General features: G+C 33.1%; 3 protein-coding genes across 4 annotated transcripts; 2 read left to right on the top strand and 1 right to left on the bottom strand.

Annotated features, from left to right (window-relative positions):
* The first annotated feature begins 3435 nt into the window (after positions 1-3435).
* On the top strand, positions 3436-4097 carry LOC105767864 (mavicyanin). The gene is made up of 2 exons (XM_012587436.2): positions 3436-3625; positions 3745-4097. Exons 1-2 carry the CDS (start codon positions 3436-3438, stop codon positions 4095-4097), a joined length of 543 nt encoding a protein of 180 aa, XP_012442890.1.
* A 1304-nt stretch (positions 4098-5401) lies between these two features.
* LOC105769476 (ruBisCO large subunit-binding protein subunit beta, chloroplastic) lies at positions 5402-9866 on the top strand. 2 transcript variants are annotated; one of them, XM_012590135.2, is made up of 15 exons: positions 5402-5556; positions 6105-6361; positions 6441-6566; positions 6883-7020; positions 7114-7209; positions 7324-7566; positions 7681-7915; positions 7997-8166; positions 8257-8334; positions 8460-8531; positions 8646-8750; positions 8847-8939; positions 9024-9116; positions 9255-9378; positions 9486-9866. In XM_012590135.2, exons 2-15 carry the CDS (start codon positions 6119-6121, stop codon positions 9497-9499), a joined length of 1830 nt encoding a protein of 609 aa, XP_012445589.1. In that variant the 5' UTR covers positions 5402-5556; positions 6105-6118; the 3' UTR covers positions 9500-9866. The 2 variants fall into 2 exon arrangements, with proteins under 2 accessions (XP_012445589.1, XP_052487246.1); XM_052631286.1 differs by lacking the exon at positions 5402-5556 and adding an exon at positions 5651-5727.
* Positions 9867-23803: 13937 nt separating this feature from the next.
* On the bottom strand, positions 23804-24859 carry LOC105769567 (ethylene-responsive transcription factor TINY). Its single transcript, XM_012590280.2, has one exon. It carries the CDS (start codon positions 24770-24772, stop codon positions 24056-24058), a length of 717 nt encoding a protein of 238 aa, XP_012445734.1. The 5' UTR covers positions 24773-24859; the 3' UTR covers positions 23804-24055.
* Between the last annotated feature and the right edge of the window lie 437 nt (positions 24860-25296).

The following is a 25296-nucleotide window of genomic DNA, read 5'->3' as shown; positions in this document are numbered from 1 at the left end:
GAAAAGGCAGACAGAAAATAGTAGGCAAAAAGGAGCAAATAGCAGAAAGAAAATAGTAGGCAAAAAGGAGCAAATAGTATAAAGGTCAGAGAGAAAAAATGATGTATTTGGATTTTTTTTCTGGACCCAGCTATATAAAGCCGTTTTTGAATCTGTAAAAAGTGGCTCTTTTCCCCTTTTTAACACACGCATATTGTATCAAATACGGAGAAAAACAATAGAAAAAAGAAAAGGTTTTCTTCCGTTCTGTTTTTCTTCTCCGATGGTTTTTCTTTTTTTCGTTTGTTATTAACCTCATATAGGCATATATATAAAGCAAATAGAAGAAAAGAGGAAGAAAAGCTTACCGGATGGCCTATTCTCATTCTACTCTGTCGCAATCGAAGTCGGATGGAGGTTGAAGGGCTTCTGGTTGGCATGGGCATGGAATGGCGCTGAGGGTACTATAGTTTTAGGTTTTCTTGAAAATGAAAGGAGGCTGCTGTTTCTAGGTTTTTCTTTAGTCTATATGCAGAGGAAGAAACGTCGCTGTTTGATACCAATCTGGTGGTTTCAAAACGACGTTGTTTCAAGGCTTTTAGATCCGCGCGGTAACCCGACCCGGGGTAGGACCCGCGCCTTTTTGTTCAATGGTTTATTTCCGTAATTAGTCCATCTGAATTAGATTTTATTTCAAATCAGTTTTTTCTTCAAGGTTTTTAAATCGTACCGCAAATTTTATTCTACTTTCATTGCAATCCACAGGCAAACGACGCCGTTTTCATCGACCAATTTTGAACTCTCGAATTTTTGTGGTTATTTACTGTTTTGGTCCCTGAGTGTTGAATCGCTTGTCAATTTAGTTCGATTTTGTTGTTTTCCTTTAATTTCGGTTGTAATTTTAATTTTGTTTTCTGTGTACTTAATTTTAAATAAAATTAGATCTGATTTTGATGTACTATTTTAATATTAAATTTTGACAATATTTGTAAACTTATTATTAATACAATTTTAAAATATAATACTATTATGGTTAATTATGTTATTTAAATACATCATACATTAGTTTTTTTCATTTTATTTTTATTATAAATTTTAAGAATTTTAATATATTAGTACTTAATTTATCACTTATCAATATACATATTTTTGAAGATTTAATATAATTTATACATATATTTTGATGCTTTTTTATTTTCATTTTTGTTTTAAAATTTACCTTTTAATACGTTGTATATCAAATACTTATAGGATAATATATATTTTATATATAATGCTATTATTCATGTACACATAAATTATTAAATATTTTAAAAATATATGTTAATATTATGATATTAGATGTTTTTAAGATTATTGACTTCAAGTTTTTTAATATGTTTATATATGTATTTTAAATCGATTTTACTTGCATGTAATTTGTTTTTTAAACTACTTATGTATATGACTACCTCATTTTTTTACATCTATATATGTATTTTTTATATGGTTTTGTTGAATATACTATGTATGTTAAATTAATAAACATATATTATTTGTTTCAAATTCATTTCAAAATACTATTATACAATGTTGTTATTATTTTATTTCAAGTCTATTTTGAGTTCATACATAATTTTTTAGAACTTTTGTACTTAGGATTCGTTAAGTGTAATTCCTCTTTTATCATTTGGGCTTATTTTTATGAAGTTTGCTCATTGATTTCTTCGATGTTTAGTTGTTAAGAATGACATTTGTATAATATGTTTAGAACTACTATTGCTGTTCTTCTTTGTATTTACCTGTCACTTGCTTGTTAATTCTTAGTACATGTTTGGGTTGCTATTTATATTTTATATTATATTGCTATTCAATCCTATCTCGTTTATAAAAATTGTATTTTATTAAAGCGCTACAATCATTCAATTTCACAATCTTCGAAAAACTTGGTGTTTATAAGTTCTCGAGAGAATTGTGCCCTAACTTACTGGACTTCAATTCTTCTTGATGAATTTGAATAGCCAAGTATTTATTTTGGTAAAACCATACAATTTTAAAATAAAGCTTTTAAGACTTCAAAATGTTGGATCCTAACTTATTGGATATGACATTTGTTATCCCGATTTTAAAATAAAGACAATGTTTGATGTTTAAGAATTTTGAGAAATTGAACCCTAACTTACTGGATTATGATTTCTCGATTAACTTAAATAATCGAATAACCTTCTTAAAACACATTCTTTTAAAGGGACAAATCTAATTTCAAAGATTGAATTGATTGCATTCTAACTCACTGAGTGTGACAATTTATTTCTGCGAAATGAGTTTGTCTTATCATTCAATTTTGTTTATTCGAATTTTCTCGTTAAAGGATCGTATTTTAAAATCTTCTCAAGGTTTCGACATTAAGACATTAAACAATCAATTCGGTACCAATTTTGGGCGTCACGAGGGTGCTAACCCTTCCTCGTGCGTAACCGACTCCCGAACCTATTTTCTCAAATCTCGCAGACCTAAAATTTATTTTTAATGGTGAACCGATCACACCTTAATAAAAGATCAGTGGCGACTCCCATTTTATTTTCAAAAGTCGATCCCCATTTTTCAAAATTTAAAAGAGGTTTCGACACATTTATTAAAAATTAATGTTATGATTATTCTTATTACACACTAGACCTATCCATGAGCCGGGCGACCCGCCCGAAATATGGGAGGGTTCGAGTAAAAATATAGGCCCGAAATATGGGCTTGGGCAAAAATATTTCGGCCCATTTTTTAAACGGGGCGGGCCTCGGGCACCACTTTTTTGGCCCAGGCCCGACCCGGCCTGGCCCAAGTATAATAAATATATATTTTTATTTTTATTTTTTAATTTGAAAATACTTTTAAAATAAATTTTTTATTTTTTTATTTTTAAAATATTTTTAATGTTTATTTTAAAAATGGGCCGGGCTCGGGCTTATAATCCAGGCCCATATTTCGGGCCGGGCCGGTCCCGGGACAGATCTATTACACACAAACAATCTATTTTAACTAGTATTATTAAAGTAGAAAGTTTGTTGTTATTGGAAAAAAAGAAATTTCAGGAGGCCCTAAAAGGTAACGAGATCCACGCCTATCATAAACGAACCCAAAAAGGACTAGATAAGCTCTTGGATCGGGCCCATATTGTGTTTAAATTCAACAAAATATTTATTTCTTTAATTTAAAATTTTATAAAACCAAAAACCGCAACCCAGGCACGTTGCTGCATAACTGTCTTCTCCACCGTCCCCCCCACTCTCCTATCTCTCACGTTTAGACGTTCTCTGAAAGTTGGAAAAAAAAAAACCAATTTCTGCTTCTATTTTTAGTTCTTCCTTTGAAATCCTTTTTCTTAAATGCACCAATATATATATATTCTCTCGCTATTATTTACTTCTCTGTAATCTGAACCTTTCTACAAGAAAAAAAGAATTTGTCAACGACTGATTGGATATGGAACATTTGAGGGGTTTCATCTTTTGCATTTGTTTTTTCATAATAGCTGCAATGAATGGCTCTGTTGAAGCTTCCAAGCAGTTCAAAGTGGGTGATCATATAGGCTGGCAGCAGCCTGGTGCTAATAACACTGAGGTGTATACCCAGTGGGCTACCAGTAAAAGGTTTCATGTTGGAGACTCCCTTTGTGAGTTTCTAATGCATTTGTTCATGCATGGATTTTCATTTTTAGCTTCTTTTGCACATTCATGCCATTGACTATTAAGTTTCTAATGCTTAGCTGTCGTAACATTCTCTCTACTGCAGCATTTGAATATCAGAATGATTCAGTCCTTGTGGTGGAGAAATGGGATTACTATCACTGCAACATAAACAAACCCATCTCTTCCTTTGACGATGGAAACACTGTCATCAATCTTGATAGGCCCGGACTCTTCTACTTCATCAGTGGAGTCCCCGATCACTGCAAGAAGAGTCAGAAACTAATGATCCAGGTGATGGGTCTGCACCAAAGAGCTGAATCTTCACCTGGAATTCCAAATACGCCTGAGGTTGGCCTTGCACCAGGCCCGCACCCTAGTAGTTCAGGAATAGTTGTTACAGTCACACTTACTTCAGTCTTTCTAGCACTTATTCTCACAGTTGTAACTATGGTATGAATATGGTGTGCACCAAAAACTTATATCTCGCTTTGTTTTAGTAGTATCTCTTTTTCTTTATTCGGTGAAAGATTATCATGTTTGCTACATTCGTATTGGAATTCAGCATTTAACAAGTGTTGTTGTTGTTCATATTGATTTGCCGAAGTTTATGTTTTACAGCCAAAAACCAGGACAAGAAAAGTCTATAATTAATGCAATGCAGTGGGATCAGTCACCATTTCATTTTTTGGAACCTTAGGATATCGAGACTCTTAATTGGAACAAGGACTCAGGTCAATCCAATGATGAAAATGACAGCCCTCGTTTATTGGAACCATTTGCTAAGCTTCCCTAAGAATATTTGTATGTAGGGTTTGTATATCTTAATAGTCATGAAAATTCAAGCTATTCAATGAATAATTTATGTCCATAGACTGGAATCTAAGACACCTAATAACAAATAATGCAATCCTAAGTCACGATGGCGTATGATGTTATAGCAAATTATCTTAAACACCCTTCTTGTAAACCCACTTTAAAATATATATCTTTAAATGTAATTGTGATAAATTATAAAATATGTGTATCAAATAAATTTGAAACCTAATGCTAAAATGATGGAATATTTTATCAATATCTGTATACTTGCACGAGAGGTAATTTGGAAATGAAAACACCGACTGATATTTTAATTTAAGTAATTTAATTAAATCCCTAAAGTTTATGTTTAAATATTTATTATAATACAAAATTAAGTTATCCTGGTCATTAATGCAGATTCATTATAAGTAGTCAGGGTTATCCCAGAAATTGTAAACTGTCAATAATGTATCAAATCCTATAGTCTATAATAAAATATTAGAATAATGTAATTTTAACCTCTTAACTACGTAAATAGGTTCACATTAACCTCTAATCTTAAAATTTGTTATTTATTTAAGCCCATTATGTTAATGACAGGTCGAATTGATTGAGTGAAATAAATATCACGGCTTCGATCCTTTTAATAAAATCATTGATTCGATTATTAAAACATTGAATATAATGCTTTGAAATTGTACTACATCATTGTCTATTTTTATTTTATTTTTCAAGTTATAATATGACACAAATTTAAAATTTCAAATCATTAAACTTGATAGACTTAATTATTAAGTTCAAGTGTCAAACTGAATAAAAGAAGGGAACTTAGTTATCAACTTTAAAAACTAATATGAACCTACTTACCAAATTGAGGGAACAAAAATTATAATATACTTATTATTTTTCACAATTATTAATAAAATAGACTTAAATAAATAACCACTTGGTTAGAAGTAGATTATGCTAAGTCGACTATTCCCTAAGATATTTATCACTGCATTCACTCTGCGGAGTTCCCCAAGCTGACAATATTTGCTCTCTCTGGAGTCTTCTCCCTTATCCTCAAAAACCCTTTTAAGACCCATCATATCAGACTACCAACCGCCGTTCTCAGGTAAAATTTCCCACTTTTTATCCTTTTTAGATGTTTCTTCTTTTCAGTTCCCTTTCAGCTTCCTCAATGCTGAGAAAACCGAGTTTTTTTGTAGCATATATGAAGTTAAAGCTTTATCAATGATGGAACCTGCATTTTAACCAGGGCAATCTTTTAGTGTAGCTTTCAACGGTTGGGTTTACATGGGTCTATAAAAGAGTTGAATGAAGTTCTTCTTTTTTTAGTTTTTTTCCCCCTATTATATAAAAATCTGTTGAATTATTCGAACGTATAATGGTGGAAATTTTGTTCTCTTCTGAATTGGGTTTTGATTGTTGTCAAAATTTTGCTTTATCTGCATTTATTTATCAAGAATAAAGAATTTGGAACTGTTTCAAGATAAGGTTGCAAAATCGAAGTAATTTATTATTATTATTATTATTTCATATGGGTGTTTTCAGTAAGAATGTGAAGCTTTATGCAACAATCCGTACTCTTCATTTGTGCTTTATCTGTTTTAGTTGGCACTAAATGGATTTACGTGTCTTGTGTTTTATATACTGTTTCAGGTTCTTGAAAGAAAATGGCTTCATCTTTCATTGCCATGTCGTCAATTGGCTCTCTAGGATTTCCTTGCAGTAAGCAGATGGATAAGAAGTTTTTCAATTCTTCAGGTCGATTGTCATCATTTGAATCTATTTCATCAAGTGCCTTTCTAGGCAAGAAACAGAAGGTGATTTTGCGGAGAGGACATTCTTCCAAAATTCGGGCTATGGCCAAGGAGCTGCATTTTAACACGGATGGTTCTGCTATCAAGAAATTACAAGTAAGTTTCAGTGAATGACTTGTTTAGTATGATATTCTTTGACGATTTTGATGATGTACGCCTGTCTTTTCCATTTCAGACAGGTGTTAACAAACTTGCAGACCTAGTTGGTGTTACTCTTGGTCCAAAAGGGAGAAATGTAGTTTTAGAGAGCAAGTATGGCTCCCCAAAAATTGTTAATGATGGTGTAACTGTTGCTAAGGAGGTATGATTACCTTTGTTTGATGAATGCACAACAGATGAATATTAATCAATTATTTATTTTGCATGCCGGTCTTTCTTATTTTTATTGTATTTGTTAATGTGCTGACTTCTTTTGCTAATGATAATTGATTAATCAGTCGGGTTATTTTCTGGTTGTATTGGTACTTTTTTTTTTGGTTTCGGATTTGGAATAATTATTATATTTTCTTTGTAGTTATTCTTGTTTGTTTACTTAAGCTTGCATTTTTCTTTCTTTGTTTGACTGGAATATTTCCCTGTTCCTTTTTGGTTTATGATTTTTCATTTCCTTTTTATAGGTTGAGTTGGAAGATCCTGTGGAGAACATTGGTGCTAGATTGGTGAGACAGGCTGCTTCAAAGACCAATGATTTGGCTGGTGATGGAACCACCACATCAGTTGTTCTTGCGCAGGGTTTAATAACCGAAGGTGTTAAGGTTTGTGTGATATTTGTAACAATCATCTCATTGGAATATTACATATCCTGTCTATTGCTATATTACTTTTTGGTTTATGGTTATTTTCTACAGGTGGTTGCTGCTGGTGCAAGCCCTATTCAAATATCGAGAGGGATTGAAATAACTACAAAGGCCCTGGTGTCTGAACTTAAGTCAATGTCAAAGGAGGTAAACCAGGATGTTCTTCTCTACCATGATTTACAAATTCTGAACTTCATCTTTTTAAAAAAATGAAATTATAACTTTAGAAATTTTCTTGATATGTCTGGGATTGGCCTGCAGGTTGAAGACAGTGAACTAGTAGATGTGGCTGCTGTTAGTGCAGGAAACAACTATGAAGTTGGCAATATGATTGCTGAAGCTATGGGAAAAGTTGGAAGAAAAGGCATAGTGACTCTCGAGGAAGGTAGCAGTTCGGAAAACAGTTTGTATGTTGTTGAAGGGATGCAATTTGACCGTGGTTATATCTCTCCTTATTTTGTTACTGATAGTGAGAAAATGGCTGTTGAATATGAAAATTGCAAGGTAATTGGCATTTTATTATGCATCAACTTGAAAGCAATATGTTATTCTCTGCGGGCGGATCCTGAGGGATTCTATTTGGCTAGGTCTCTGATTTCTTAAAGCTGTTTTCTGCAGTTACTCCTGGTTGACAAAAAGATAACAAACGCAAGAGATCTCATCCACGTTTTGGAAGAGGCTATTAAAGGGGGTTACCCAATTATAATAATTGCAGAAGACATTGAACAGGAAGCTCTTGCTACTCTTGTTGTAAACAAGCTCAGGGGGTCACTAAAGATTGCAGCTCTGAAAGCCCCTGGTTTTGGAGAGCGCAAAGGTCAATATCTTGATGATATTGCAGTACTCACTGGAGGTTTGTGCAGCATCTTATGGTAACCATAAGTTGGATTGTTTCATTGTTCTCTTGTTAAAACTTATTGTAGTATATATTTAGGTACTGTGATAAGAGAAGAGGTTGGTTTATCACTGGACAAAGCTGAGAAGGAGGTCCTAGGGCATGCTGCAAAAGTGGTGCTCACTAAGGAGACCACAACAATTGTTGGTGATGGAAGTACACAGGAAGCAGTGAATAAGAGAGTTTCCCAGATCAAGAACCTTGTTGAGGTTCTTTAAATTTGAAGCCCTTTATCCCTTCCTTTTAGTATCTTCACCTGTCCTCTTTTCAATCGAGTGATGAATGTATTCCATATGCAGGCAGCAGATCAGGAATATGAAAAAGAAAAGCTCAATGAGAGAATCGCAAAGCTCTCTGGCGGTGTTGCTGTCATTCAGGTAAACATTGGCCTTGCTTAATGCAGCATTCATGATATATGTAATGTACATACATATATACACACACTGATAGAGAGTATATTATCTTTTTGTTTGTTTGTTTAATTAATTATTTGTGTTTCTAGGTTGGAGCACAAACAGAAACTGAACTCAAAGAAAAGAAACTGAGAGTGGAAGATGCTCTTAATGCAACAAAGGTTTATTGCTTCATATTTCTTATGAAAGTTGTACAAGATTTTGTACTACAAACTTTTATTTCCTAACATCTATTCTCATGCTTAGTTTAATTTTAAAATATTAATTATTTTCAGGCAGCTGTTGAAGAAGGCATTGTAGTTGGTGGAGGTTGCACCTTATTGAGGCTTGCAGCTAAGGTTGATGCCATAAAAGAGACTCTTGACAATGATGAGCAGAAGGTTATGCATGTCTTAGATTTTAACTTGTCTGTTGGATTTCAGACATTCTTATTACATGAAATGGAACCTTTTCTCTGACCTAATAATTGTTGGCAGGTTGGAGCAGATATTGTTAAACGGGCACTGAGCTATCCAATGAAGTTGATTGCCAAGAATGCTGGGGTCAACGGGAGTGTTGTCATTGAAAAGGTATGCCATTGTCACAGATCATATCTGATTATATTATGTTTAATACTGTTCTTTGTTGTTCTAATTAGGTTTTTTGACCATTAGGTGCTATCAAATGACAACCCTAGCTATGGGTATAATGCTGCAACCGGAAAATATGAGGATCTGATGGCAGCTGGTATTATTGATCCTACAAAAGTGAGTTGATTAGTTGAAACTGTTCTTCCATTTTTCTCTCTGGTTCATACATAGGCTATAAAAGGAAAATTGGCTGTATCAAGTTGAACAGTATGTCTGGGGAATAACAAGTAATCATATGATTTTTCTGAAAAATAGGTGGTAAGATGTTGCTTGGAGCATGCAGCTTCTGTTGCAAGGACATTCCTCACTTCGGATGCTGTGGTTGTCGACATCAAGAAGCCTGAACCTTTGCCTGCTGGGAACCCTATGGATAATTCAGGTTTTTACGCTTGATTAGAAGCTGACTATGATGAATTTGACCGTTCACCATTTAAGTTTTATCAAATGTTTGGTTAACCAATTCCTTTACTTTTTTTTTTGCGACAGGTTATGGGTACTAAACTGTTATGCACATTGATCACGCATTGATCCTTACCTTCACGTTAGCAAGTTACTGCAAACCCGAGCATGATCAAATAATCTTGGTTTTTTTTTTACTTGATCATGCTCTCAGAATATGTTTCTATATTGGCTTTAGGTCTAGAAGTAGTCGTAAACAATGCTTAAGCAAAATTCCCCATTGTTGACATTCTTGAAACTCAGAATGGCAGCATAATCCAGATTTGTAGAAGGGAAGAAAATGTCAGATTCTACCAAACTTAAGCGCAGAATATCGTTTGATGGATCTCCAATCACCTACAGTTTTATTTTTATTAATATCTCTGTTATCCTTGTTTTCTTGAATGTACCATTTGTTTTGTTTTTTTATTTTTTGCCTCTGTCCCAAGTTGCCCCCAAGCCACCATTAAACCAATTAAGGCAACTTCATAAATTATAGCATGAAAGCAAAATGATACAAATATCTATATTATATTTAATGAATAATTAGTAAATTTAGGGTTCAAATTTTAATGCTAATGGTTAATGAGGTTACGGCAAAGATTGAGTTGGGAGTTTAGTTATATTCTAATTTGCAGTCCATTGTGTTTCGTTGATTTACTCCAAAAATATTGGTTAAAATATTTTTTTTTTATTCTCATTGATTTCTCATGTGTATATATAAACGAATAGGTATACTGATTTACGAACTGTTGCATTGATTTTGACAAATATATTAAATGAAACATCAAGGATGTTTAAGATTTGGACGTAACGACCCTATTTTCAATTGAAAGAACTCCTAACTTTCTATTAACATAGGAAAATCCTTTCTTGTGGGTTTCTTATTTTATTTTTTTAATATTTCTTTTCTGGCATTGCCAAACTTTCATACGATTCCTTTAGTGATCAACCCATTTGTCATTAAGTCACCAACATTTTTGTAGCACCAATTATATTCTTGGAATTTAGCTCTCTTTCTCTTCCTGTCATTGAAGTCAAAATACAACCATCCACACAAAACAAAACTCTGAACAAATCTAATCTGAAGGGTCAAGGGCACTTCACAGTTGCCTCATCAATTATCTAATAAAGGTGTCTAACTTGGAGGAGCAGGCAGTCCACCCCTGTCCAAGATATGCAGTTCGAGCGACCCACTCTACTATGCTTATCTCTTTCTTGTAGTAGGAAGCAACCCAATCAACAGCCTTGTTAGCCAGACCTCCTGATCAGTTGGATTCTAACTTGTGGAATCGATTTGATTAATCTATCCATCATCACAATAATATGTTTCAGTTTCCATCCATGCTTCCCTTTTTTCGTCACAAATTCATCATGCATAGTTTGTGAATCATTTTCCAATATGATCTTTTCAAAATTCCTCTTCCTAGCATATTCAACACCCAATTTTAGTGCCAATATGCTTTAGTCATTTCTGGAGAATTTGAGACAGTACTCAAACTAGTTCCATCAACCAATGTCCCTGCACTCTCGAACAGTAACCCTAAGTCCAGCTTTCCATGTCTTGGGATCAAAAGCCGTATCACAACTAAGTTTCAACCAATATTCCTCTGGCTTGTTGAGTTACCCTTTGACAGCCTGGTCTGACTCTCATTTCCATCCCGACAATCCATCATTTCATTAGACACAATTCGTATCTTCTTTATTGTCTTCCAAATATCAATCTGTTTCCCCTGCATAACTCTTTCACGCCTCATTTTCTATATATACCAAGCTGTTTAACAAATTCTAACCAGTAAATCATCTCTGAATCTCTAATCTTTCAATAATTCCAACAATAGAAAGCAACCAACAATAAAAGGTACTAATGTTTTCCCAGACCATATATAACTTCGAACCAAATGACTCTTACCCAGTCAGAACCAAAAAGTCGATGCTCAATGGTCTCATCATACTGCTAGCATATCTCACATGTTGGGTTAGGGAGACATTTCCTTTTCCAAAGTCCCTCTCTTGAAGACAATGCATTAGTGCAGCATTTCCAAATAAAAATTCTAAGTTTGCTGGGTAGTTTTAGATTCCAAATCTTTACTTAACAATCCCTAGAAAGTTCAGCTTATGTCCTCCCAAATGTGTACCTTTCACCGTTATTTACTACCATAGTAAATTCTCCTTTCAAAAATTCTTAGAATCCACCGAACTACTCTATGCCCATGAGGCTCCAGCACCCTTCCCAGTTTCAATGAAAGATTTGTGGGGAAAATACAACCCTTTCAAAACCCTAACATATAAAGCTTCAAGCTCTTGAATAATTCTCCAGCTTTGTTTTGATAACAAAGCAAGATCGAAACACTTTCAGCTTTAGGGCTTGCTAGGAAATGCCAAAGCCTTGCAATGACTTTTCCTTTCAGCTCCAGTCTCTCCCCACTGGAATCCTGCCGTAGCAGAGCTCATTTCTTAGGAAATTTAGCAGATGTCATAACACAGGCAAGTATTGCCGTCACCACTACCATGAGCATCACTTCTTTCCCACCGGGAGACGGTTTTATGTTTTCCATTTTCTCATTCTATTGCTCATTTTGTCTAATATATATCCAAGTGCTGCCATCTTTGATCTCCCCTAAAGAACAGGGATGCCAAGATAAACACCAGGATTATCTGGAACTGCAATGCTGGTGGTTTATTGAATTTGGTTTTTTGTTGCTCATTGGAAGTGTCAGAGCTAAACACCACAGTGATTTCTCATAATCACCAATGGTTTAAAAGGTCGGCAGTAATCCTGAATCAAATCAATAAGCATCTTGCAAAACAACTGAAGTGATCTTAATGTTGGATTTTAAGAATATTACTTATTGTTTTAATTTTTTCTCCTTTGGTATATTACTACCATATATTTTTATAAATAGCATCACTAAACCCAATCTACTCAAAATCATTTGATTGTCAGCTTTTCTATATTTTGAACTTGTAATTTTCAAATAGCATAATGATGGGGACACACTTTAGGAAGTTCAAAATCAGTTATCATCCCATACTGCGGCTGTATCACAATGGTTTCAATTCAAAATGGTTGCCCCCAAAACACCAGAAGCGAAAACCCAGAATTATTTAATCATGGCCGCCATTATTTCGTAGCACAATCTTAATAATATACAAAGAATGTAATAAGTAGGCCCCACCTGCATCATTTAGCATTCATCCTCGCAAAACTTGATGAGATAATGCAAAAACACACACCCCCCAAAATGGGAAGAAATTAAGGTCTCTTTGATTATGCATCTTCCCAAACTACTTTAATTTTGAGCTTTTGGGTACATATGATCACTTTTATTTGCTTTCCAATATGCACACCCATTCAATTATTCTAACTCACATTTTAATACAGGTTGGAACAAGAGAATATATTAAATAAACATAGTCAATTAAAAGAATGATTTTATTCAATAACTAACTTAACTTAAACTCGATACACTCTTTCACAATAGATAATTGCAACCCCGTACAATCATTTTTCGACAATCTTCACTTGTAATCAGTTTTATTATTAATCGTTTGTTGTTTAGATACAAATTTAAAATTACAAACCATAATTGTTTCGCCTTACTATTCCAATTAATAAATGAAATAGAGGAATAGTTAAGTTACTAACAGGGTTTAATTTAGATTTACAATCCTCATCTGCTCTTATTTATATTTGTAAATTGAACAATTTGATGAAACGATGTTACCAAATCAAGCTTCATTCCATGGAAGTTCTGCTAAAACTTAAAATCATCAAACACCTCAATTCAACTGTTCCCATGGATGAGATTCCAATTTGCTTCCACATTTTATTTAATAGTTTTGAGATTACATGTTTCATTATTAAGCTGGAGATAATAAAAGAATTGTTTTTATCATATCATATCGTAATTACTTATGTTTTTAAAAATTGTTAAATCTATCTATACTCGAACCTTCGTTTTGCATATCTTGGTTGGGTCCGTCCAAGATAGCTTAGCCGAAAGAATGGAGCCAGCGGCTGACCCAACACCTACCATATCTCCCCCCCCCCCTCTTTATTTCCTCTCTCTCCATCAACCGGAACTATAAATTAATTTTTATTATTTTAAACACATTAATATTAAAATATATATTTTTATAAATATTTAAATATAAATATAAATATAAAAGTTTATTTAATAAATAATAGTTCAATTTAACTGTTTCAAAACTAAAAGAAATTTTATCAAATTTTGCTAACCAGCTTTTAAGTTTAATGGTAATATTATGAAAGTTTTGAAATCTCAAGTTTGAGTTTTACTCTAAATAAATCATTCATAAGTTCTTAATTTAGATTTATTTTAGTTTAAGTTCTACTAATTATGTACTTTATCCCAATTTAATATGGTTTAGGTTTGAATACATTTCTATTATAAATTGTTAATTCTAATTATAACTAATTAAATTATATTCTTTATAAATACAATTTATTATAGCTTTTATTTAAAAAAAAAATCAAATTCAGGCCTCCCTTTCATCACATGGAGGGTCACTTGCCCTAATTCAATGCTGCAATAAAAGCTAGTCCACGTCTTTATGATGTCGTATATGTAAGGGAATAGCTAATCACGAATCAGTTCCCTTTTAATGCATTCTTCCCTTTGTTCTTATTTCAGCTTGTTTTACACAAGTCATGTCAAATCATGCAAATCTATGTCAAATAGTTGTAGATGTATATATTTTGTATATGATATTAATAAAATATTTAGATTTTTTAATATATATAAAATTGAATTAAAATTAAAATTTTATTTATATAACTGAATTAAGATGGAAATTTCATATGCATGTTAGGTTAAAACAAAACTGTTTTATGTCAAAGTTGAAATATATTTTTGTTAAGAAAATGAATGTAAGATTAATGATGGATACTTTCATTCAAGTAGAAGATTAGTAAATATATACACATGACTGTAACTAACCCTACTGCAGCATAACTAACCCTATTGCTAATTATACGTTTGTTAACTAATCACTAACTGTACATAAATGCTACTATAACAGACGTATACTCTCAACATGCCCCCTCAAGTTGGCGGATGAAAAATATCTTTCAGCCCCAACTTGGACACTAAGTATTGATGCTGAGAAATTCCTAAGCCTTTAGTAAGCAAATCGACCACTTGCTCATTTGTAGAAATATGGTGTGTGACGACGTCGCCCGTTTGAATTTTTTCACGAACAAAGTGACAATCAATGTCGATATGCTTGGTCCGTTCATGAAAGACAGGATTCGAAGCTATTTGAAGGGCAACCTGATTATCACAGTGTAGCAACATAGGTTTGGAAACATGAAAACCCAACTCAGCTAATAAACCCTTTAACCAGACCAACTCTGCGACAGTAGTGGCCATGCTTCGGTATTCGGCTTCTGCAGATGAGCGAGACACAGTGGTCTGTTTTTTTGATTTCCAGGAAACCAGGGAATCACCTAGTTTGACGCAATATCCGGTGATGGACTTGCGAATCATGGGACAAGAGGCCCAATTAGAATCACAGTAGGCTTGGATGTCAGTGGTGCCTTCAGAGGAAAGAAAAATACCTTGACCTGGACTTTTTTTAAGGTATCGCACAATACGTAAAGCAGCTTCATAATGTTCCCGTTTTGGCTTGTGCATAAACTGACTAAGGTGTTGGACCCCAAAAGCAATATCTGGTCTAGTGTTGGTGAGATATAAGAGTCTCCCAATGAGTCGTTGATAGACACTCGCATCCGTTAATTCCGTACTAGTATCATGAATATCCAGTGCAGCATCATACTCCAAACTTGTCAGCTTTAAATTCTGCTCCAAGGGTGTATGCGCAGGTTTTGCATCAAGTAAACCAAGATCAGCAATAAGTTCCAGAGCATATTTCCGTTGATTCATGATTATACCTGCTGTTGATCTAGCAATTTCAATTCCAAGAAAGTACTTAAGAGTACCCAAGTTCTTCATTTTAAAATTCTGATGGAGAGTAACTTGCAAGTCTTCAATCATGGAGTTATCATTCCCAGTGATCAAGAGATCATCAACATAGATAAGCATGATTACAATCTTGTTACCGGATGTTTTAACGAACATGGAGTAATCATACCGACTCTGAATATAACCAGTGTTGATGAGAGCCTCACTAAGTTTCAAATTTCATTACCGGGAAGCCTGTTTTAATCCATAAAGAGATTTGAGCAGCCGACAGACATGATTGCTCCCCGAAGTGTCAAAACCCTGAGGTAAATGCATGTAAACCTCTTCATGAAGGTCACCTTGAAGAAAAGCATTGTAAACATCCATCTGAATGAGAGGCCAATCATAGAGAGCAGTAAGAGCAACAATAACTTTGACTGTAACCTGCTTTACAACCGGAGAAAAAGTATCTTGAAAGTCAATGCCTTCCTTTTGATTATAGCCTTCAGCTACTAACCGGGCCTTGTAGCGTTCAATGGACCCATCAGAATTATATTTGATGCGAAAAACCCATTTGCAACCAATGGGATGTTTGCCCGGTGGGAGGGGAACAATCTCCCAAGTGGAGTTAGCTTCTAAAGCTTCAATTTCCTGTTGCATAGCAGCTTTCCAACAATGATGTTTAATTGCCTCTTGGTAGGTACGCGGTTCAGAAAAATGAGAAATAGAGGCAGCAAAACATTGAGTAGAGAAGGGTAGATGATGATAAGTGAGAAAGTTAGAGATAGAATACTGACCTTGTGCAGTAGTAGAAGATGATAAAGATCGGGATGAAATAGAGCAAATATAATCCTGCATCCAGGCAGGTGGCCGAGAGGTTCGGGTGCTATGGCGAGATGGTGCAAGAGAAATAGAAGGAATAGAAAGGGAAGGTGGTAGTGGTGTACTGGATGGAGCAATAAGTAGAAAGTCAGGATCATGCAAAAAACCAAAAGCATGCATGTCCAAAGGAAAAATGGGTTGATCTTTGGGTGGTGTTTTAAAAGGAAAAATAGATTCTTGAAAGACAACATCGCGACTAACAAAAAACTTATGTGACATGGGATTAAACAAAATGTAACCTTTTTGTACCTGAGAATATCCCATAAAAATAGATGGTGTGGCTCTTGGAGAAAATTTGTCATGAGAAGTGGTGACTGTAGCATAATAAAGACAACCAAATATTCTAAGGTGCGAAAGGTTTGGTGGCTTGTGATGCAATAACTCAAAAGGTGTCTTCCAGTCAAGCACAGCAGAGGGCAATCTATTAATCAAATAGCATGCAGTGAGAACACATTCTCCCCAAAACTTAATCGGGACTTGAGACTGGAACTTCAAAGCTCGCGCAAGCTCTAGAAGGTGACGATGTTTGCGTTCAACCACACCATTTTGTTGTGGTGTGTGAACACAAGAGGATTGATGAACAATTCCAAGGGAGTGAAAAAAAGAGATCCTTCTTTAGTAAAAAAACTCATGACCATTGTCACTGCGAACAACCTTAACTACTCTAGAAAACTGTGTCTTAGCCATTGTGATGAACTGTTTGAGATAAAGAAAGGCATTACTTTTGAGTTTTAAGAGAAAAATCCATGTCATTCTAGTGTAATCATCGACAATTGTTAAAAAATATCTGTGACTAGAGTGAGTAGAAACGCGATAAGGACCCCAAAGATCAACATGAATAAGGGAAAAAGGGGTTGATTGCTGGGAATTACTATGTAGAAATGGTAATCGGGTTTGTTTAGCTAATGGACACACAGGACAAGTAGTAATGCTATGAGAGTTCAAAGAACGATGTTGTAAAAAAGAAATTTTATTCATTGTCGAAAAGGATGTGTGACCAAGTCTAGCATGCCACAAAGAATAATCAACATGCTTAGAGACAGAAGCAAAATATTTTACAGGAAAAGATACTAGTGATGAAATGTGAGGTGAGGATGGTTGAGGTAAAAGTATATAGAGGCCATCGTGCTATTTACCAATCCCCATCATCCTTCCACTGCAAAGGTCCTGCAAAATACAAAAGGTTGGATAAAAAGAAACAAAACAATTAAGATCCTTGGTGAGCTTTGAAATGGAGAGGAGGTTGAAATGAAAAGAAGGTACATAAAGAACGTCTCTAAGGTATGGTGAGGTGTAAGGTTATAGTTACCAACATGAGTGACAGTGGCTGTATGACCAGTAGGCAACTTGACAAAAGAGTTGTTAGCACATGCAACAGGATGAATTAAATAATTAAAAGCATGAGTTATATGATTGGAAGCACCAGTATCCAGGATCCAATGAATCGGACTCGAATTAGAGGATGTACCTGCTATTTGAGCAACAGCTTGCACGGAGGATTCCTTGTTCAATAGATTCAATAACTGTTGATACTGTTCGACAGTAAATGTTGGAGCAGAAATAACAGATGATGAAGATGCAGGTAAAGCAGATGAATCAGAGGAAGGAACAACAACATTGTTTGTAGTTGGTGATCTCTTTTTAGTAAACTTGAAATCAGCAGGAAAACCATTAAGCCGATAACAGTCTGCTCGAATATGACCCTTCTTTTGGCAATGAGAACAGATCAAATCAGAACGTCGCTTGAGAGCAGAAGAACTGGACGGGTGCTGACTAAGAAGAGCAGTCGGCTCAGAGATAGGTGATGGAGATGCAAGTTCTCGTTGAGTCTCATCACGCATAACCAGTGAGTAAGCCTGGTTAACTATAGGTAAAGGCTGCATCAAAAGTACTTGAGAACGAACATTAGAGTAAGTCTCATTCAGACCCATCAAAAATTGAAAAAGACGTTGTTGTTGAAGGTGAGCATTACGTCGAGTAAAATCACAATCGCAAGTAGGAGAAGGAACAATAACATCATATTCGTCCCACAGTAATCGAATCTTAGTAAAATAAGTAGAAACAGAAGAAGTTCCTTGTGTATGGGTAGTAATGGCACGATGGAGATAGTAAATACGAGAACCATCAACCTTATCATATCGTTCTTGAAGATCCTTCCAAACAATGGCAGCATTGGATGCGAAAACGATACCTGCAGATAATTCTTGAGTAACAGTATTGAGAATCCAAGAAAGGACGAGAGCATTACACCGATCCCAATGAGGCTTAAGATCTTCATCAAAGCTATCACGAGAGCATGACCCATCAATAAACCCTAACTTATTCTTGGCAAGTAGTGCAATCCACATAGACCTGCTCCAAACACAATAATTGTCATTACCAGTAAGCTGATGGGAAACTAAAATCATCCCTGGCATATCAGAAGGATGCAAAAAAAGAGGATGACTAAATGGCAGAGAAAAAGATGAAGGATTAGCCATTTGCAAAAACTGGATCGAAGAGAATCAAGAAAATGATCTTAGGCTGATACCATGTTAAGAAAATGAATGTAAGATTAATGATGGATACTTTCATTCAAGTAGAAGATTAGTAAATATATACACATGACTGTAACTAACCCTACTGCAGCATAACTAACCCTACTGCTAATTATACGTTTGTTAACTAATAACTAACTGTACATAAATGCTACTATAACAGACGTATCCTCTCAACATATGTCAAAGTTGAAATATTATAGTAGACGTATCCTCTCAACATATGTCAAAGTTGAAATATATTTTAAAATTTATCCCAAACAATAATTTATTCACTTGATCTATAAAACACTTGTAAAATTGTTCATAATTCTGCACTTTCTTTTATATTCAATGCACTAGATAAAATGTTGGACCATATAATTTTCAGTACTTAAAAAGAACGATCGATTTAATTATTTTAGGGTAAAATATCAAAATAGTCACTTTTGTTTATTTTAAGTTATATTTTAATCACTTATATTTGAAATGTTACGTTTTAATTACTTGCGTTAACGTGTTACAACATTTTAGTCATTGAGTCGTTAATTGCCGTTAACGATGTAACGGTAAACTGACGTGGCACATCACTTCAAACAAAAATTTTAGGTTAAATTATACAATTGATCTTCATATTTTTTTCATTTTCAGCAATTCAATATTTTATTTTATTTTATTTTCACTTTCTTTTTTTTCTTTATTTTTCATTCTCTTCTGCTTCTTCCTCTGTTTTCCTCCATTCTCCATCTCATTTAATATAGTTTTTCTATGTTTTATATTTGTTAAAACTAAAGGGGAGGAAGAAAAGGAAAATAAAGAATTAAAAAGTAAAAAATTTAAATTGTTCAAAAAAAAATATAGGGACTAGTTTTAACAAATGGGAAACATAGAAAACTACGTTAAAAGATATGGAGGAGGGGGAAAACAAAGGGAGAAGCAAAAGAGAATGAAAAAAAGAAGTTAAAATAACGTAAAAGAAAAAATAAATTGCTCAAAATAAAAAAAAATATGGGGACCAATTGTATAATTTAACCTAAAAGTTTTGTTTAAAATGATGATTTAACGTGTTACGTCAGCTTACCGTTACACCGTTAACGGCAATTAATGACTCAGTGACTAAAATGTTACAACATATTAACGTAAGTGACTAAAACGTAACATTTCAAATATGAGTAACTAAAATATAATCTGAGGTAAACAAAAGTGATAATTTTAATAGTTTACCCATTATTTTATCATCACTTGTTAACATAGAAGAATCATGCAAACTAGAATCAAAGCTCATTATTTATACACAACTTGTAAGTTGACGACTAAACGAATACATATATATTAAGTCAAGTCATAAGAAAACCAATATGGCATTTTCAAAAAAAAAAAACTGAATTTTATTTAAATAATTTACATTATTATTTTATATGATAAAATATTAATTTCGAAAATGTCAAAATTAACTTTAATTTTATCCAAATAAATATTTAACTTAAATTTGTATCAAAGTAATTTGTTTATGGAACGATAAGGCTTTATTTTTATGCGATTTAATTTATTTAAGAAAATAACATAGTCCAAAAAAGTTTTCATAATTTTTTCAACCAGATTAGAGGAATGACGTGCAAATCTGCGAATTTTCTCTAATCAACTTGAAATGTTTATAGGTTTTTATTGCAGGTTGTAAGGCTAGAATTGATGTTCTAGCGTCTTCGAGTCATTTCCAATAGAGCTGTAATTGATAAATAGTCAAATTTCCCTAAAGAAAACAGCAAAGATGTGGAGAAGATGGTTGGTCAAAATCAAAATCCCCTTACTTATCAACACTAACAATTGGGTTTCATTTATTTTAAAATTTCCAGAATATAAATTAATTAAAACATGCATCCATACCAATTAATTGACTTTCACTAATGGAATATGTGCTTTTTTTTTTGCAACAAAATATTTTAAAAATGTTGCTAAATATCAAAATTTATTTTTTGTGCCCAATTGATGACAAATATTAACTTATCGTACAGGCATTAATAAATAGTATATAAAGACTTTTTATCTACAAGCATTAGTGGTTTGGTTAGAAAATAAACAAAATTCACGAGTTTTGTAAGGATTTAACAAATAATCTCTCGTAGAAAAACAACACAATTAAAAATAGTCAATCCTTAAACCAATTTTTGAAACATTTTCCTTTTCTATTAGATATATGATCAAGCAATTTAACCTAACATTTGTCTTTGCTTCTAGCATTAAACATGGTGGAGTCCATCTACAATTTCTTCTAGCTTTAAACAATGACAGCCTAGGGATCAAAATAATTACTTTAATAATTGCAATTAATTAAAGGAGCACTTCTTTTATGATGTGTATGTTATGTTGGTATATTCTTTTTATGTGTTTTGATTTTATTTTTTTATAAATTTTAGGGGCAATATAAATTTGGGTCTCAACTTGGTAACTAAGTTCATTTTGGTATTTGTATTTTTTGGTCGACTTTGATTTTTGAATTTGACAACTAGATCCATTTTGATCCCCAAACTTGGATTCTGTCAAGATTTGATGAGGTGTGACCAGTGTTATTGAAACAAGACCAAATCAGAAAGACTAAGAACTAATTGATAGAATGGTCTAAACAAAGGAGTTGAACCAATTGACTTAGAAACTGTTTGAAATTGGTAAAAATAAAAAATAGAGAAAAAAATGACAGTTAAATAGGTTGAACTGATTTAATGAAATTTTTTAAAAAGATTTTTATGAATTTTTAATTACTTATTTCATTATTTTTGTTATAGCTAAGAGTGAGTAAAACTTGAATCGATTCGAAAAAAAAATTGAATTTCGAGTTAATCGAATTGAGTTATTCGAATTATTCGAGTCAACTCAAATAACTCAATTCGAGTTTCGAGTTGAATTTCACAATTCGAATAACTCGAATAATAGATCGGTGTAAATACCTTTTTGGTCCTTATCAACTTTGAAAACAAACAAATTAGTCTCTCTCAACAAAAATACAAAAAAAAAATCAAAATAAATTTTAAAATTTTAACTAATTATAAAATTTCAAAATTTATGTAAAAAATCTTAAAAAATATAAAAAATTATGATTCTAAAAATTTCTAAAATAATAATTTTGAAGATAAAATTAATTATTCAAATTGATCACACTCAAGTTTTTTTTTTGCTTTGAAAAATTTACAAATATATATGGTTTCAAATTTATGTGCGCTAACATGAAATTAGTTATACTGTAACAATATTTTTATTTGGCATGTTTAATTTTTTTTTAATTTAACTTGATTCAACTCGACTTGATTAAAAAAAATCAAACTGAGTTAGGACGATAAAATAGGACTCGTGGACTCGATTAACTTTAAATTTTTCTACTCGATTCAATCGAACGCTCACCTCTAGTTATTAGAAAAACTGAATGTGACACTCTCATCATTAAACTTTTATATTTTTTAAGTTCAGTGATCAAAATATATTATTCCAAAGTGAATAAAAAAAATATCAAAGTGAATTTAATTATCAAATTTAAGGACCAAAAAATATATTATTCCTAAGATTTAATGCCTTATCTGATGTTATGTATGGGTTTTTTTTTTTTTTTAATTTTTGTCAAGATTGGTGATTAAAATAGATACCGACTGTTTCATCTTTGTCACACAAGTTTGTATTATATACTCCAAAACCTAACGGTATAAATAACAACGACAAGTTTATATTGCTTGTCAATTGTTTACGTCTCGTTAAATTTTAAGTTTCAAATTGAAAACTTGTCCCAAATTTAATCAAATTATATATTAATTTTAAAATTTTGAATTCCACTAAGGATACAGATGTAGATTAGTTCGTTTTCCCACTTAAAATCCACAATCTAGAACCAAACAATTTTCTACCTAGCAGTCACTTCAAAATTAGATAAATAATTTTTAAGTTTTACTGTGTAATCATAGTCCAATCATAAAACCCATGTTTAAACAATTAAATTGCATAATCAAATCAAAACACAAATAAACCCAAAAATCAGAATAATTTTAAATTATAAAGAAAAATCATGCATGATGAAACTGAAAATTCACATCTCACAATACAGAGTTTTAAACTTCACTGAAATTTAAGAAAAAAAAAAACATAAAATATCAATTCCAGTTGTGATATAATGCCAAAAGATTTCATTGAAATTCTGATTAAGTGTGTATATAACAACGATTTCTTTCTGGAGAATGGAAATCCTAGTCACACATAAACAGTAATTAACTAGAAAGACAAAAACTCGTGTTTGGCCTATCAAACTGATTTCCCAAAACAAAATGTTTTCTCCACATTTCGACATCGAAAGGTAAAACATTTTATCCTATTCGTTTGACATTATGTCTACATTTATTTTCTCTCTCTTCTTCTTTAATAAATCTCCCTCCAACGGTCCATTTTATTGCGTATATGTCATATCTTCAATTTATCTTTATCAAAATTCAAATGTCTTCAACGGTACATTTTAATTCGCAATAGCATAAAAAATTTAATTCTATATGAATATGAAATTTAGCTTTAATTAAAAAGTGACATCATCTTTAGTTCGAATGCACCTACAATTTCTCAGTGTCTTCTAACAACAGCAATTCCTTTTCTAACATATCTAATTTGGTTAGGTTCACAAAAGTCAAGGTGACTGGAGATGACGAAAATGAGCATACGGGTATACAGAGATCTGATCTTTTTTATTTTATTTTATAATAAAATTCTTTAGTTATAATAAGTAAATAATCAGTTTGGGTATTTCTATTAAACAATCTCAACATTAACCTATCCTGTTAATTTTAGTCTTATTAATTGCAAAATCATTTTAAACCATAGTGCTGTTAATGATGAATTGATTTACTCATCTTAAAATTTAAAGTTTATCAACTGAAATTTTATATAAGAAATTATGATAATTCACATTATATGCGAATGTGAAGATGATTTGAGAAAGCTTGTCTAGTAAAGAAGACAACCATTTAATTCTAGTTCCTCAAAAGTTCTATGAAAAAGCTAACACAACAACCACAAATTGTTATATCCATGAACTTTAATTAAAAAAAAAAACCCCCCTCTTCAATTTCTTCAAGATGTATACAATATTTATATATTTTGGACAGAAATGAGAAAACCTAGCTATGGTTTGGTTTGTGTGATTCTATATATTACAAAAACATGGAAAGCGACAAGTGACCAGTTAGCAAAAATAGGCAAACAAATCGAATAATTCCCCCTAGAAAATTACAGCAACCCTAATAAAGAAAAACAGTGAAAAGGGAGTAAATTATTCCCACAGGAAAGTAGTTTCAAAGCTGGCCGCTGTTAAATTCTCAGTAACCCATATCTGATCATAAAATCCTCCATAGAAATCTTGTGGTGGATAAACCCACCCATCGACCGAGTCAAGGAGAATGAACTCGTTCTGCGAGTCAAACAACGAGTCGAAGTTCCCTTCTATGTTAGGTAACTGAACAATTTCACTGAGCTCCTCAGGTTCATCCGAGGCATTTGACTCTGACAAGGATGAAGATTCAGATACCACAGACGATGACGAAGGAGATGACGTCAGCGCGTTGAAGTTGACCATTGACGCAGCTTTAACAGCAGCAGCTCGGATGTCACGGGGCAGTAATGAAACGGGTCGAGGAAGAAACTCCGTAAGGTCCGGGAAGTTGAGAATGGCGGAGTCACCTTTGATGCTCAAGGCAGCAACATCGTGAGCACGAGCAGCCATTTCCGGGGTAGGGAAAGTGCCAAGCCAAATGCGAGATTTCTTGCGAGGTTCACGGATTTCAGACACCCATTTGCCCCAACTCCTCATTCTAACTCCCCTGTAACTTGGGTGCTTGCTGCTTGTGTCCCTACCTCTCTTACCATTGAGTTTCCTGGACAAGACAGTTTCCGAAGAAGATGATGTTGGGGATGATGAATTGGAGTTATTAGTATTGTTGCTGCTCCAGCTTTCAGCTTCTGATGATGAAGAATGGTTTGGTTTTGTCATTTGTCTTTAAAGAGTGTGAGCCCAAGTTTTGTTGATTTCCAAGGCGCACGATTAAGGCAAGGGAAAAGTGAAAGCCTTCTATGGAATATATAGAGAGAAAATAGGGAATAGAAGGTTTATTTATTGCAAAATAGAAAAAAAGAAAGATTAAAAAAAGACGCTCCTTTCCAATGTGACCCTTAACCTTACCTACCATTATTTGATTAATCACAAAAGCTAGCAAACAAAATAGAAGGAAAAATAAACAAAACTTTAGCTTAATGAGAAGAGCAATTTCATTTTATGTAAAAAAGTATAAATAAATTTTTAATTTAAAATGATTAATTATGATATCTTAAATGAAGATGCAAGAAAAAAAATTACATAAGAAAATGTGAGTCGAGATACTCATATACTGATGTTGTATTTTAATTTTATCCATTATTGTATTAGGCGTGGGGCCAATGGGAGAATGGGTCGGCTCTCTGTGCTACACTCAGCATAGCCATGGTGAAAGGTAGTGGATAGTACACGTCTATACAAAT

This window comes from Gossypium raimondii, chromosome 5, assembly GCF_025698545.1.
Source record: "Gossypium raimondii isolate GPD5lz chromosome 5, ASM2569854v1, whole genome shotgun sequence".
Classification (NCBI taxonomy): Eukaryota; Viridiplantae; Streptophyta; class Magnoliopsida; order Malvales; family Malvaceae; genus Gossypium; species Gossypium raimondii.
This window is presented reverse-complemented; position numbering and strand designations above follow the sequence as displayed.